Source organism: Hemitrygon akajei, chromosome 20 (assembly GCF_048418815.1).
Source record: "Hemitrygon akajei chromosome 20, sHemAka1.3, whole genome shotgun sequence".
Classification (NCBI taxonomy): Eukaryota; Metazoa; Chordata; class Chondrichthyes; order Myliobatiformes; family Dasyatidae; genus Hemitrygon; species Hemitrygon akajei.
In genome coordinates, this window is record NC_133143.1 from 69,561,442 (window position 1) to 69,576,501 (window position 15,060).

At 43.1% G+C, this 15,060-nt stretch overlaps 1 protein-coding gene across 8 annotated transcripts in view; it reads left to right on the top strand.

Moving 5' to 3' along the window:
- Positions 1–15,060, top strand: part of LOC140713905 (zinc finger protein 385D-like) — a 677,526-nt gene that overhangs the window by 606,434 nt on the left and 56,032 nt on the right. Inside the window, exon 3 of one of the 8 annotated variants that reach the window (XM_073024571.1) lies at positions 8,191–8,290. The exons of the other annotated variants lie outside the window; for them this stretch is intronic. Within the exon in view, the coding sequence (XP_072880672.1) occupies positions 8,191–8,290 (100 nt within the window). The remainder of the gene's footprint in view (positions 1–8,190; positions 8,291–15,060) is intronic. 8 annotated transcript variants of the gene reach the window in all.

Sequence of the window (15,060 nt, forward strand, 5' to 3'; positions counted from 1 at the left end):
GGGTAACCCTAGGTAATCTCTCAGGTAAGGACACGTTTGGCACAGCTTTGTCGGCCGAAGGGCCTGTATTGTGCTGTAGGTTTTCTATGTTTCTAATACATATTAAAAGGAAAAAAATCTGTAAATTACAATATGACTATATATAAAATAGTTTAATCAGTAGTGCAAAAAAATTGAAACAAAAAAGTAATGAGGTTATGTTTATGGGTTCAATGTCAGAGGGGAAGAAGCTGTTCCTGAATTGCTGAGTGTGTACCTTCAAGCTCCTGTAGCCCCTCTCTGATCATAACAATGAGAAGAGGGCATGTTCTGGGTGATGGAGGTCCTTAATGATGGGCACTATCTTTTTAAGGCATCACCCTTTGAAGATTCCCTCGGTACTATAGAGGCTAGAGACCATGATGGAGTTGACTAATTTTACATCTCTTTGCAGCCATCACCCCCCCCCCCCTCCCCCATACCAGACGGTGATGCAACCAGTTAGAATTCTCTCCACGGTATATTTGTAGAAATTTGCAAGTGTCTTTGATGACATACCAAATCTCTTCCAACTCCTAATGAAATATAGCCACTGTCATGCCTTCTTTTTAACTGCATTGGTATGTTGGGTTCAGATTAAGACCTCTAAGACAATTTTTTCTACAGAAGTGGTTTGCCGTTACCTTCTTCTGGGCAGTATCTTAGGAAGATGGGGGACCCCCAATAATTGTCAATACTCTTCAGAGATTGTCTGCCTGGCATCAGTGGCCACAGAACCAGGACTTGTGATGTGCACTGGCTGCTCAAACGACCATCCACCACCTGATCCCATAGTTTCATGTGACCCTGATTGGCGGGGGGTGGAGGTGGTGGCTAGGCAAGTGCTACACCTTGCCCAAGGTGACTTGCAGGCTAGTGGAGGGAGGGGGCTACCCTACACCTCCTTTGGTAGAGACCTATCTCCACCCTGCCACCCTGAAATGTTGAGTGAAGTTGAAATGCAGTGGCGTGGAGGTAATGAATGATGGAGGCTAGGGTGATGGATATGGCACAAGAGAGGGAAAGGGGAGGGTGCATATGTTTCTCTGTCATTGAGGGTCTAATAATGAAAATCTAACAAAAACTGCAGATGCTGGAAATCAGAAATAAAAACAAGGAATGTTGGTACATCCATGCAAAGACAAACAGCCAACATTCCCAAGACTTGAGGACGTAAGTTAGAGAGAATGGTTGGGACTTTATTCCCTGGAGCATAGAAGATTGACAGGAAGTTTGATAGAGGTATACAAAGTTATGAAGGATATAGATAGGGTAAATGCAGGCAGGTTTTTCCAGTGACATTGGGTGAGGCTACCACTAGAGGTCATGGGTTAAAGGTGAAAGGTGAAATATTTAAGGAGACATGAGGGGAAACAACTACAACTTCACTCAGAGGGTGGTGAGAGTGTGGAATGAACTGCCAGCAGAGCTGCTGGATCAAATGTTTGATTTCAACACTTAAGAGAAGTTTGGATATGTACATGGATCGGAGGGGTGTGCAGGGCCATGCAGGTGGATGGGACTAGATAGATTAATAGTTCAGCACGGACTAGATGGGCAGAAGGGCTTGTTTCTTTGCTGTAGTGTGACTCTGTGTGCCAGAGAGGAACGAGATGCAGCTGAAGGTGCATCACCCTTCCTGCCAAATCACCAGCGGTTCGCTTCAATGCAACTGAGATCATGTTGGCGTTACTGACTACTCTGGGATTTTAATTGTTAAAGGTTTAGGTATTCAGTGGTCCCAATGTTGCTGCACTCAATTACATAGGTTTATGATCTGGTTTAATTAAAATCACTGGGGTAGATTTTCCAAGCCATCGCACAAAGTATTGTAGCTAATGTACGCATGAATAGTAATATTTCTCCATACAACCTTTGATCTGGGTAAATGATAAACTTGAGTCTGAGACAATTTTTTAATGCAAATCAAATATCAAATTATCATTAAAAAGAAATCAAGACAACAGTTCTTAATTTTCCAAAACTCACTTAAACTTAACCCAGCCTAAATTAAGCCTGTCTCTGAAAAATAACCTGACTTTAAATGCTTCAAGTGATGTGCAGATAAATATACTCAGTGACCACTTTATTAGCTGGTGGTTGTTATTCCTCTCTGTGTGTCAGGCAGCAACCTTGCTGTTCCTTTAGCATTTATCTGCTTTTTACAAGACGGAGTTGCTAACTCAACTCAGCACGGATGGAAAGCGTGCAAGGAGCTGGCCGGATTCGAACCCAGGACCACTCGCCTCGAAGTCCAGTGCAGCTGCCATTACACCACTGGCTGGCTACTCTGTTAGGTGCAGGAGTGGAATACAGTAGGGTCTCTGCTTTGGTAGCCAATCCACTTTAAGGTTCAATATGTTGTGCATTCAGAGATGCTCTTCTGCACACCACTGTTGTAATGTGTGGTTATTTGAGTTACTGTCACCTTCCTGTCAGCTTGAACCAGTCTGGTCATTCACCTCTGACCTCTCTCATTAACAAAGCATTTTCACCCACAGAACAGTTATGGACATTTTTTTTCTTTTTCACTGTAAATTCTAGAGACTTGTGTGTGAAAATCCCAGGAGATTGGGAGGTTTCTGAGTTACTCAAACCATCCGATCTGGCACCAACAATCATTCCATGATCAAAGTCACTTAGATCACATTTCTTCCCCATTCTGAAGTTTGGTCTGAACAACAACTGAACCTCTTGACCTCATGCTTCATGCATGGAGTTGCTGCCACATGATTGGCTGATTACATACTTGCATTAATAAACAGGAGAATGGCCACTGAGTGTCCAGCTATTAATTGTTAAATAGAGTTTTATAAATTATTGTGTGCTTGAATCACGTTGTGCCACAGTCATTTCTGTTCAAGATGAAAGAAGTCTCCAGGTCACTGATTGATATGGTCATTTTCCTAGGAGGAACTCAGCAGGTCAGGCAGCATCTATGGAGGGGAGTAAACAGTTGATGTTCCAGGTCAAACCCAAAATCAATCTTGAACAAGAGTTTTGGCCTGAAGCATCGACTGTTTATTCCCCTCCATAGATGCTACCTGATCTGCTGAGATCCTCCAGCGATTTGTGTATGTTCCAGTCCTGGTGAAGAAACTTGCCATAAGACAGGAGCAGAATTAGGCCATTCCGCGTGTCGAGTAGGCTCCACCTTTCCATCGTGGCCGATCCCGGACCCCATTCAACCCCATTTACCTGGTTTCTCGAAATACCCTTTGGTGCCCTGACCAATCAGGAAAGAATCAACTTCCGCCTTACATATGCCCATGGACTTGGCCTCCACCACAGTCTGTGGTAGACCATTCCACAGAATAACTACTCTCTGGCTAAAAAGATTCCTCTTTAACTCTGTTATAAAGGGTTGCTCCTCAATTTTGAGGCTGTGCCCTCTAATTCAGTATACCCCCACCATAGGCAACATTTTCTCCACATCCACCCTACCTACTTCTTTCAACATTTGATAGGTTTAATGAGATCCCCACGCATTCTACTAAATCCCAGTGATTAAAGGCCTAAAGCTGCCAAACGCTTCTCATATGTTAACCCCTTCATTCCCAGAATCATCCTTGTGCACCTCCTCTGGACTCTCTCCAATGCCAACATATCCTTTCTGAGATATGGGGCCCAAAACTGTCCACAATACTCCAGTGCAGCCCGACTAATATCTTATAAAGGCTCAGCATTATCTCCTTGCTTTTATATTCTATTTCCCTTAAAATTTATGCCAATATTGCATTTGCCTTCTTTACCACAGACTCAACCTGTAAGTTAATCTTCTGGGAGTCTTGCACAAAAACTCCTAAGTCCCTCTGCACCTCTAATTTTTGAACCTTCTCCCCATTTAGATAATAGTCCGCACTATTGTTCCTTTTACCAAAATGCATTATCATACATTTCCCAACACTGTACTCCATCTGCCACTTTTTTGCCCATTCTTCCTATTTGTCTAGGTCCTGCTGCAATCACATTGCTTCCTCAGCACCACCTACCCCTCCACCGATCTTCGTATCATCCGAATACAAAGCCAGCAATTTTATTGTCTAAATCACTAACAATGTGAAAAGTAGCAGTCGCTGTACTGACCCCTGGGGAACGCCATGAGTCACCGGCAACCAACCAGAAAAGACTCCTTTTATTCCCACTCACTGCCTCCTGCCTGTCAGCCATTCCTCTATCCATGCCAGTATCTTTCCTGTAATGCCATAGGATTTTATCTTGTTAAGCAGCCTCATGCGTGACACCTTATCAAACGCCTTCTAAAAATCCAGGTAGATGACATCCACTGCCTGTCCTTTGTCCACTTTGCTTGTTACTTCCTCGAAGAACTAACTGATTTGTGAGGCAAGATTTCCCTTCACAGAAACCACGCTGCCTTATTTTGTCATTAGTCTCCAACTACCTCAAAACCTCATCCTTAATAATAGACTCCAACACTTTCCCAACCACTGAGGTTAGGCTAGCTGGCCTTTAATTTCCTTTCTTTTGCCTCCCTCCCTTCTTAAAGACTGGAGTGACATTTGTTATCTTTCAGTCCTCTGGGACCATGTCAGAATCAAGTGATTCTTGAAAGATCATGACCAATGCATCCGTTATCTCTTCAGCAACCTCTCTCAGGAGTCTGGGATGTAGTCCATCTGGTCCAGGTGACTTATCCACCTTAAGACATTTGAGTTTGCCTAACACTTATTCCCTTGTAATCATTATGACACTCACTCCTGCTCCCTGACACTCACAGACCTCTGGCACACTGCGAGTGTCTTCCACAGTGAAAACTGGTGCAAAGTACCCATGAAGTTCATCTGCCATTTCCTTGTCCCCCATTACTACTTCACCAGCATAATTTTTCAGTGGTCCAATATCAACTCTCACCTCTCTTTTACTCTTTATATAACTGAAAAACTTTTGGTATCTTCCTTTACACCATTGGCTAATCTGCCCTTGTATTTCATCCTTTCCCTTCTTATAGCTTTTTTAGTTGCATTTTGTTGGATTTTGAAAGCTTCCCAATCATCCAACTTCCCACTCACTTTTGCTACCTTATGTGCCCTTTCCTTGGCTTTTAGGCAGTCCTTAACTACTTTTGTCAGCCAGTTTCCTAGGCCTGGCATTTGAGAACTTCTGTGGGACAGTTATCCTGTGCCTTATGAGTTATTCCCAGAAACTTCAGCCACCTCTGTTCTGCTGTCATCCCTGCCAGTATCCTCCTCCAAACCACCTGGACAAGCTCCTCTCTCTTGCCTCCGTAATTCCCTTTATTCCATTGCGATACTGATACATGTGAGTTATGCTTCTCCCTCTCAAACTGCAGTATGAATTCAATCATTTTAAGATCACTGGCTCCTAAGGGTTCCTTTCTGTTAAGCGGCCTAATAAGTTCTGGGTTATTACACAACACTCAATCGAAGATATCCTTTCCTTGAGTAGACTCAGGCACAAGCTGCTCTAATAAGCTATCTCATAGGCATTCAACAAATTTCCTCTCTTGCAATCTGACACCAACTTGATTTTTCTAATCCCCTTGCATATTGAAGTCCTCCATTATAATTATGACATTACCCTTATTACATGACCTTTCCAGCTCCCTTTGCAAACTCAACCCCACATCTTGGCTGCTATTTGGAGGCATATATTTGACTCCCATAATGGATTTTTCACCCTTGCAATTTCTTAACTCCACCCACAATGATTCGCCATTCTTTGACCCTATGTCATCTCTTTCTAAAGATGAAATTCCATCTCTTACCTACAGAGCCACGCCACTGCCTTGATACAATGTTTTTTCTTTGACGTTGACTGTTTATTCCTCTCCGTTGATGCTGTCTGGCCTGCTGAGTTTCTCCAGCATTGTGTATGTGTTACTCTGGATTTCCAATATCTGCAGAATCCCTTGTCCAAAGGTTCAAAGGTCCAATTTAGTGTCAGAGAAATGTATACAATATACATTTATTGTGTTTATTATTTTTCCAGGAAGCATTGAAAAGGTGTGCTAGGATGTGGCCCTCAGAACTGTTTTTGTTGCAACAATGTAGATTCCTATCTATCAGCGTGAAATATGGAAAATCTGTCTGTTGATATTATGACTTGCAATCATTTTTCTATTGGCAGAAGGCAGCTGTACTGACTGTAGGCTCCCAGCACATTGACAGATGCCAATTTTGAGCATGATCGCTTGAATGATGATTGTCTAACAGAAGCAGCCACTGTAGAAGTGAGGTATTCTTGGTAAACCTTATGAGATGTGATTTCATTGCAAGGATAAAAGGCTAAAGAATAGGCACTGGGGGAATTTAGTGAAATCATTTTAAACAAAGACCTTTTCAAAGGGAAAATTATGGGAGGAGTTTAACTTAGAACAGTTCATAATAAAATTACAGGATTGTTGGGGAGAAAGAGAAAATGAAAACTTCGAGATGATTAACCAGAAGCAGTAACTCTTCCTCCATCCGGCGTTCCTGGGTAATTCAGATGTTCTCTGCCTTTACCTCAGAGCAGCCTCTTCTGCCTGTGGACAGACCAGTTCACGAGTTGATAAATGGACATAGACACAAACACGAGATTCTGCAGATGCTGGGAATCCAGAGCAACATCTCCAGCAACACATGCTGGAGGAACTCAGCAGGTCAGGCAGCATCTATGGAAATTAATCTGATTCTGATTGAGTTGAAGCTGTACAGTATGTTCTCTGGAGAGGGTCCAGAGAAGGTTCTCAAAGGAATAAACATTCAACATTTCGGACCAAGACTGGTTCTCATTATTTCATGTTTTTATCAAGCACACAATAGGGCTTTCCATCCAATGAGTCACACTGCCCAGCAACCCACTGATTAAACCCTAGCCTACTCACAGAGCAATGTACAATGACCAATTAACCTGCTAACCAGTACGTCTTTGCACGCTGGGGGGAAACTGGAGCACCCAGATGAAACCCACACGGTCACGGAAAAGACATATAAACTCCTCACAGGCGGCGCTGGAAGTGAACGCTGATCTCCAATGTCCCAAGCGGTAAATGTGTTGCGCTACCATGGCAACCCAAAGATTGATGAAGGGTCTCAGTTGATATTGACTCTTTATTCGCCTCCATAGATGCTGTCTGATCTGCTGAGTTCCTCCTGCACTTTGTGTGTAAAGGTCTGGGTGTAAGCACCTTGGAGACAGAGGATCCACGTCAGATTCAGATTTATTTATTACATGTGTTCCAGAACACACAGTGAACTGTGTCATTTGTGTGAGCAACCAACATAATCTAAGGAGGTGCTGGGGACAGACCGCAAGAGTCAGCACACGTTCCGGAGCCAACGTAGCATGTCCACTGTGTTCAACAGAATGACAACACAACACAAACAATAACATAAACAACAACAGAACAAAACAACACTCTTCCCATCTTCCCAAGCACTCACATAGGCCTCCAACCCCAGGACAGGCAACTCCAGCCATCCAGTCCTTGTCCTCTTGAAGTTTAGTCAGAGTCACAAATAAGAGAGACACCTGCACAATGACAAGACTGTGATAAGGCTGATAAAGTTTACAAATCAGGATGAATGCCAGTAATGGGAGCCCAGTTAGCAACAGATGGGATGCATCGTGTACACTGTCATGTCAGACGTCTTCTACAGTGCATGCTGTCCTCTGCTTCTGCTCCTGCAGCTTGATATGTGTCCATCTCCCAGAGCTGCCTTCTCACACCTACCTGTTGACAATGCCTAGAACACTACAGCACAGTACGGGCCCTTCAGCCAGGATGTTGTGCTGACCTTTTAACATACTTTAAGATCAATCTAAACCTTCCCTCCCACACAGGCCTCCATTTTGCTATCATCCATGCCCTGCCTAAGGTGTTGTTAAACACCCCAATGTATCAGCCTCTACCACCACCCCGGTACCATGTTCCACGCACCCACCACTCTCTGGATGGAAAAAAACCTACCTCTGACATTCCACCCCTATACTTCCCTCCAATCATCTTAAAATTATACCCCCTCGTATTAGTCTTTTCTGCCCTGAGAAAACGTCTCTGGTTGTCAATTCAATCTTTGTCTCTTATCAGCTTTGCAACACACACAAATGCTGGAGGAACTCAGCAGGCCGGGCAGCATCCATGGATAAAAGTACAGTTGATGTTTTGGGCCGAAACTCTCTTATCATCTTATACGCTTCTTCACTCAGAGGGTGGTGAGACTGTGGAACGACATGCCAGCAGAGGTGGTGGATGAAGTTTTGATTTCAACATTGAAGAGAAATTTCGATAGCTACATGGATGGGAGAGGTATGGAGTGTTATGGACTGGGTGCAGCTCGATGGGAGTAGGCAGATTATTAGTTTGGAACTGTCTAAGTGGGCTAAAGGGCCTGTATCTGTGCTGTTGTGTTCTACAACTCTCTGACTCTATCATGTCAACTCTCACCCTCCTTCACTCCAAAGAGAAAAGAATTAGCTCACTCAACATAGCCTCAGAAGACATGCTCTCTAATCCAGGCAGCATCCTGAAAAATCTTCTCTGCACCCTCTCTAAAGCACGGAATCCCAGCCTGGGGTCTATGGACCCCTTGGTTAATGGTAGAAGTCCATGGCATAGAAAAAGTTTGCATCTCTGTTCTAAAGCTTCCATGTCCTTCCTATAATGAGGCGACCAGAACTGAACACAATATTCCATGTGGTATAACCAGAGATTCATAGAGCTGCTTGAACACAATCTCTCAGCTGATGAAGGCCAATACACCATATGCCTTCTTGACCACCTCACCAACTATCACATCTATTGTATGGTAGTCATTTAGTTATCAGCTAGGGCAAAGTTATATGTGGGGTGTTTGGAAAGATAATTATTTCCTCATCTTTCAATCCCCTGTTCAGATTCTGGACATGAAATGGATAAGAGCAACCAAGATTAGTGCTATGGTTACTCCCTCATGCCACATTTGAAATGCCAAGACAGATCTAGTAATCTAAATTTCCTGGAGCATTTGAGATCCCACAATATGTTGACTCAGTGACAAGGATCGCACGAGTCAGTAAAAGCTGTTTCCACTTATTTTGTTTTGAAAAAATTAATTACCTATTGAATTCCACTTTGAGGAAAGATGATTTTACTTGTCAGTTCCACCAAAACAAATTTTTGTCAGACTTTTAAGATTCTTTCAGAAATTGTTCGGGCTCCAGGAAAAGCAAAAGGCAGCTCATACACAGAAAGGCTAAGAAAATTTCACAGCTCAGTAACAGAAATGAAATGTTCCTGGAGAGAAATAGAGTGTGCAGAATTTGTAGAAGTGTGAGAAGAGGAAGCCCAGATGAAACAAATAGGATAACGGTGGAGGAGGAAACACTTACCCGATTGTTGAAACTGCAAACATGAAAAATGCCACATCTGCTTAAAGATAGTCATAAAGCCTAATGTGCAGAATGAGAAAAAGACCCTGGGTACCACTCAATGGGCAGCAGATGGCATGGATTTGAGCACCAGAGCAGATAAAGATTTTCTGAGCATCTTGCCAGATGTGGTGGGAGGGGCAGAAGAACACTGGCTCTGAATTACATCCAGATGGAATGTGGTTGAAGTTCTAGTTCAATCATCCAGGAAAACTATTAATGGTTATCTTGGGACTTGCGTCAGCTGTGGATATAATGCCAGCCTGTTATTCTGTTGGTGTTTAAGGACAGAATATTGAAGGTCTGAAGTGATGTTGCTTGAACCATAAAATGGTTTGATGATCTCCATTGGTGATGCAAGCTTCTTCTATCTCTTTCTTTAACGGCAGTTAAATAATCAAGTGAATACGGAAATAAATTACCCATTTGGTCTAAAATTCTAGGAGCCCCACTCCATTCAAGAGCAGCAGAGCAGAGTATCATCTATGTGGCTCTAAAAGAGAATGTCCCAACTCACAGTGCTAAGTCTGATGCCATTATCATAATTCAAAGTTCAAAATAAATGTATTATCAAAGTACATATATGTCACCATACACTACCCTGAGGTTCACTTTAATGATAAAGTCAATGAGAAATACACACAAAGACAGGCAAACAACCAGTGTGTAAAAGAAGACAAAATGCCTAAGTACAAACAAAATTATAATAATAAATAAGTAATAAATAATATTGAGAAAATGAAATGTCAAGACTTTGAAAGTGAGTCCATAAGTTGTGGAATCAATTCAGTGTTGTGGTAAGTGAAGTTGTTCTTGCTTGTTCAGGAGCCTGATGTTTGTAGGGAAATAACTGTTCCTGAACCTGGTGCGGTGGGACCTGAGGCTCCTGTAGCTCCTGCCTGATGGTAATAGTAGGAAGAGAGCATGGCCTGGATGGTGGGAGTCACAGAACACAAAACATAGAAATGTACATTCCAGGCCCTTCGACCAACAACGTTGTGCCGCCCATGTAACCCACTCTAGAAACTGCCTCAAATTCCCTTACCGCATAGCCCTCTATTTTTCTAAACTCCATGTACCTCTCTAAGAGTCTCTTAAAAGATCCTATTATATCCGCCTCTACCACCATCATTGGCAGTGCATTCCACGCACCCACCACTCTCTGTATGAAAAACTTACCTCTGATATCCCCCTTGTACCTACTTCCAAGCACCTTAAAACCATACCCCCTCATGTTAGCCATTTCAGCCCTGGGAAAGAGCCTCTGGCTATCCTCACGATCAATGCCTCTCATCATCTTATACACCTCTATCAGGTCACCTCTCATCCTCCGTCACTCCAAGGAGAAAAGGCCAAGTTCACTCAACATATTCTCTTAAGGCACACTCTCCAATCCAGGCAACATCTTTATACATCTCCTCTGCACCCTTTCTATATAGTATCCACATCCTTCCTGTAGGGAGGTGACCAGAACTGGGTCTAACCAAGGTCTTATATAGTCATAACATTATCACACAGCTATTAAACTCAATCCCACAGCTGATGAAGGTCAACACACCATACACCTTCTTAACAACACTGTCATCCTGCTTTGAGTGTCCCATGGACACAGACCCAAAGATCCCTTTGTTTCCACACTGCCAGGAGTCTTACCATTAATATTATATTCCATCTTCAAATTGGACCTATCAAAATGAACCATTTCACAGTTATATAGGTTCAAATCCACCTGCCACCTCAGCCCAATTCTGCATCCTATCGATATCACGCTATAAACTCTGATAGCCCTCCAAACTATACACTACACCCCCATCAGCAAACTTACTAATCCACCCTCATCCAGGTCACTTATAACAATCGCAAAGAGGAGGAGTCCCAGAACAGATCCTGCAGAACACCGCTGGTCACTGACCTCCATGCAGAATACGAACCACCTGCAAACACCCTTTGCCACCCATGGGCAGGCCAATTCTGGATCCACAAAGAAAAGTCTCCTAGGATCACATGTCTCCTTACTTTCTGAATGAGCCTTGCATGGGGAACATTATCAAATGCCTTACTGAAATCCATATACACTACATCCGCTGGTCTACCTTCATCAATGTGTTTTGTTACATCCTCAAAGAATTCAATCAGGCTCATAAGGCATGACCTGCTCTTGACAAAGCCATGCTGACTATCCCTAATCAGACTATGTCTCTCCAAATGCTCATAAATCCTGCCTGTCAGGAACTTCTCCAACAACCTGCCCACCACTAAAGTCAGACTCACTGGTATACAATTTCTTGAGTTGTCTCTACTCCCTTTCTTGGACAAGGAAACAACATTTGCAACCCTCCAATCCTCTAGTATTTCTCCCATCCCTATTGATGCTGCAAAGATCATTGCCAGAGGCTCAGCAATTTCCTCCCTCGCTTCCCACAGTAGCCTGGGATATATCTTGTCTGGACCCATCAACTTATCTTACTTAATGCTTTTCAAAAGATCCAGCACATCCTCTTTCTTAATGTCTATATGCTCAAGCATTTCAGTCTGCTAATAGTCATCCCTACAATTGCCAAGGGCCTTTTCCCTGGTGAATACTGAAGCAAACTATCTCCTCCGATTCCATGCACATGTTTTCACTAACACACCTGATTGGTCCTATTCTCACACAGCTCATCCTCTTGCTCTTCATATACTTTTAGAATGCCTTGGGGTTTTCCTTAATCCTGCTCACCAAGGCCTTCTCATGGACCCTTCTAGCTCTCCTAATTTCATTCTTAAGCTCCTTCCTGGCACCCTTGTAATTTTCTAGAGCTCTAATAGAACCTAGTTTCTTGAACCTTCTCGTAAGCTTTTCTTTTCTTCTTAACTAGATTTTCTTCATCCTTTGAGAACCATGATTCTTTTACCCTACCATCCTTTCCCTGCCTCAGTGGAAAATTCCTGTGCAGAACACCTTGCAAATGTTCCCTGAACATTTGCCACATTTCTGCTGTGTGTTTCCCTGAGAACATCTGCTCCCACTTTATGCTTCCAAGTTTCTGCCTAGTAGCATCATGTTTTCCCCTATCCCAGTTAAATGTTTTCCCAAATTGCCTACTCCTATCCGTCTCCAGCACTATGGTAAAGGAGATAGAATTGTGACCACTTCATCCAAAATGCTTACCCACCGAGAGATCTGACACCTGACCAGGTTCATTTCCCAATACCAGATCAAGTATAGCCTCTCCTCTAGTCAGCTTATCTACATATTGCACCAGGTAACCTTCCTGAACACACCTAACAATCTCCACCCCATTAAACCCCTTGCTCTAAGGAGATGCCAGTCAGTATTAGGAAAGTTAAAATCACTCATCACAACAACCCTATCGTTATTGCACCATTCCAGAAATCTGCCTCCCTATCTGCTCTTCGATGTCTCTGTTACTACTAGGGGGTCTATAAAAAACACTGAGTAGAGTTATTGCCTCCTTCCTGTATCTGACTTCCCCTCACAATAACTCAGTAAACAATCCTTCCATGACTTCTTCCGTTTTTGCAGCCGTGGTACAATGCCTGATTGGCAATGCCATGCCCCCACCTCTTTTGCCTCCCTCCCTGTCCTTTTTGAAACATCTAAAGCCTGGCACACTCAGCAGCCATTCCTGCCCCTGAGACATCCAAATCTCTGTAATGGCCACTACGTCACAGGTCCAGGTATTGATCCATGTTCTAAGTCCCTCCGCCTTGTTTATGACATTTCAAGTTCATGTTTATTGTCATCTGTACATATATTCAACCAAATGAAACTGGACTACGATGTATCCACAAATATCACATAGCTCATAAACCAAAATATGATTCTATAATGGAGTTAATAAAATATAATTCAAAGGCATGTAGTAAAGCCCAGCAGAGGTAAACAATAAATAGTACAGTGACCAGCTCACTGTCCTCGGTGGGGGTAGGGTATGACCACTTCCGTGTCATTCGGGAAATTTAACTGTAAACAGTTTGCACCATCTCCCTGTGATCCCATGGGTTCACAGTCCAAAAACATACAGGTTAGTGGATTAATTGGCCACATGGGTGTAATTGGACGGCATGGGTTGTATTTCAGAATCAGAATCAGAATCGTTTATTATCACTATCATAATGTATGTCATGAAATTTTATGTTTTTATAGCAGCGGTACAGTGGAGTACATAGAAAACAACAAATTACAATAAGAAATATAGATATATAGTGTGTGTGTGTGTGTATATACATATATACATACATATATAGTGTGTGTGTGTGTATTTTTTTAATATTTTCCTTCCCCTTATGGGTGATGCGAACATACATTTTTCTTTCAATCTCTACCAGTGGCCTGGCAGCTTGACTGTTCAGCACAATATCCTTGCTGGTCTTAGTAGCTCACTATTCTGGATCGAGATCTCAGATGTTGTTCCCAGGATTTGCTGGAGCCACTCTCCCAGTCCAGGACACAGCTCCAAGTGCTCCTATCACCACCGGGATTACTCTGGCTTTAATCTTCCACATCATTTCTGTCTGCACTTTCAAGCTCTGGTATTTCTCCAGCTTTTCATATTCTTTCTTCCTGATGTTACTGTCATTCGGGATTGCCACGTCTATTACATTTGCTTTCTTCTGTTTCCTGTCCAGTATTACCATGTCTGGTCGGTTGGCCAGTACCTGCTTATCAGTCTGTATTTGGAAGTCCCACAGGATCTTAGCTCTGATATTCTCCACTACCTTCTCAGGTGTTTCCATTTGGTTTTGGGAGTGTCCAATCCATACTCTGTGCGGATGTTCCAGTACACAATTCCTGCAATGTGGTTGTGCCGTTCAGTGTGCGCTGTCCCTGCCTGCATCTTGCACCCTGCTACGATGTGCTGGGTGGTTCCAGGGGATTCCTTGCACAGTCTGCATCGTGGGTCTTGTCTGGTGTGATAGACCCTGCTTCTATTGCTCTTGTGCTCAGTACGTGTTCTTGTACAGTCATGAGCAGTGACTCTGTGAGTCCCTCAACCCTGCCATTTCCAGCCATTGGTAGGACTTTCTTAAGTCAGCCACCTCTGCTACCTCACGATGATACATCCCGTGCAGTGGCTTAGATAGATAGATAGATAGATAGATACTTTATTCATCCCCATGGGGAAATTCAACATTTTTTCCAATGTCCCATACACTTGTTGTAGCAAAACTAATTACATACAATACTTAACTCAGTAAAAATATGATATGCATCTAAATCACTCTCTCCAAAAGCATTAATAATAGCTTTTAAAAAGTTCTTAAGTAGTTTACTTAAATACATTAAATACAATCAACCCCGGCACTTAACATATCTTACTCCTGGCGGTTGAATTGTAAAGCCTAATGGCATTGGGGAGTATTGACCTCTTCATCCTGTCTGAGGAGCATTGCATCAATAGCAACCTGTCGCTGAAACTGCTTCTCTGTCTCTGGATGGTGCTATGTAGAGGATGTTCAGGGTTTTCCATAATTGACCGTAGCCTACTCAGCGCCCTTCGCTCAGCTACCGATGTTATACTCTCCAGTACTTTGCCCACGACAGAGCCTGCCTTCCTTACTAGCTTATTAAGACGTGAGGCGTCCCTCTTCTTAATGCTGCCTCCCCAACACGCCACCACAAAGAAGAGGGCGCTCTCCACAACTGACCTATAGAACATCTTCAGC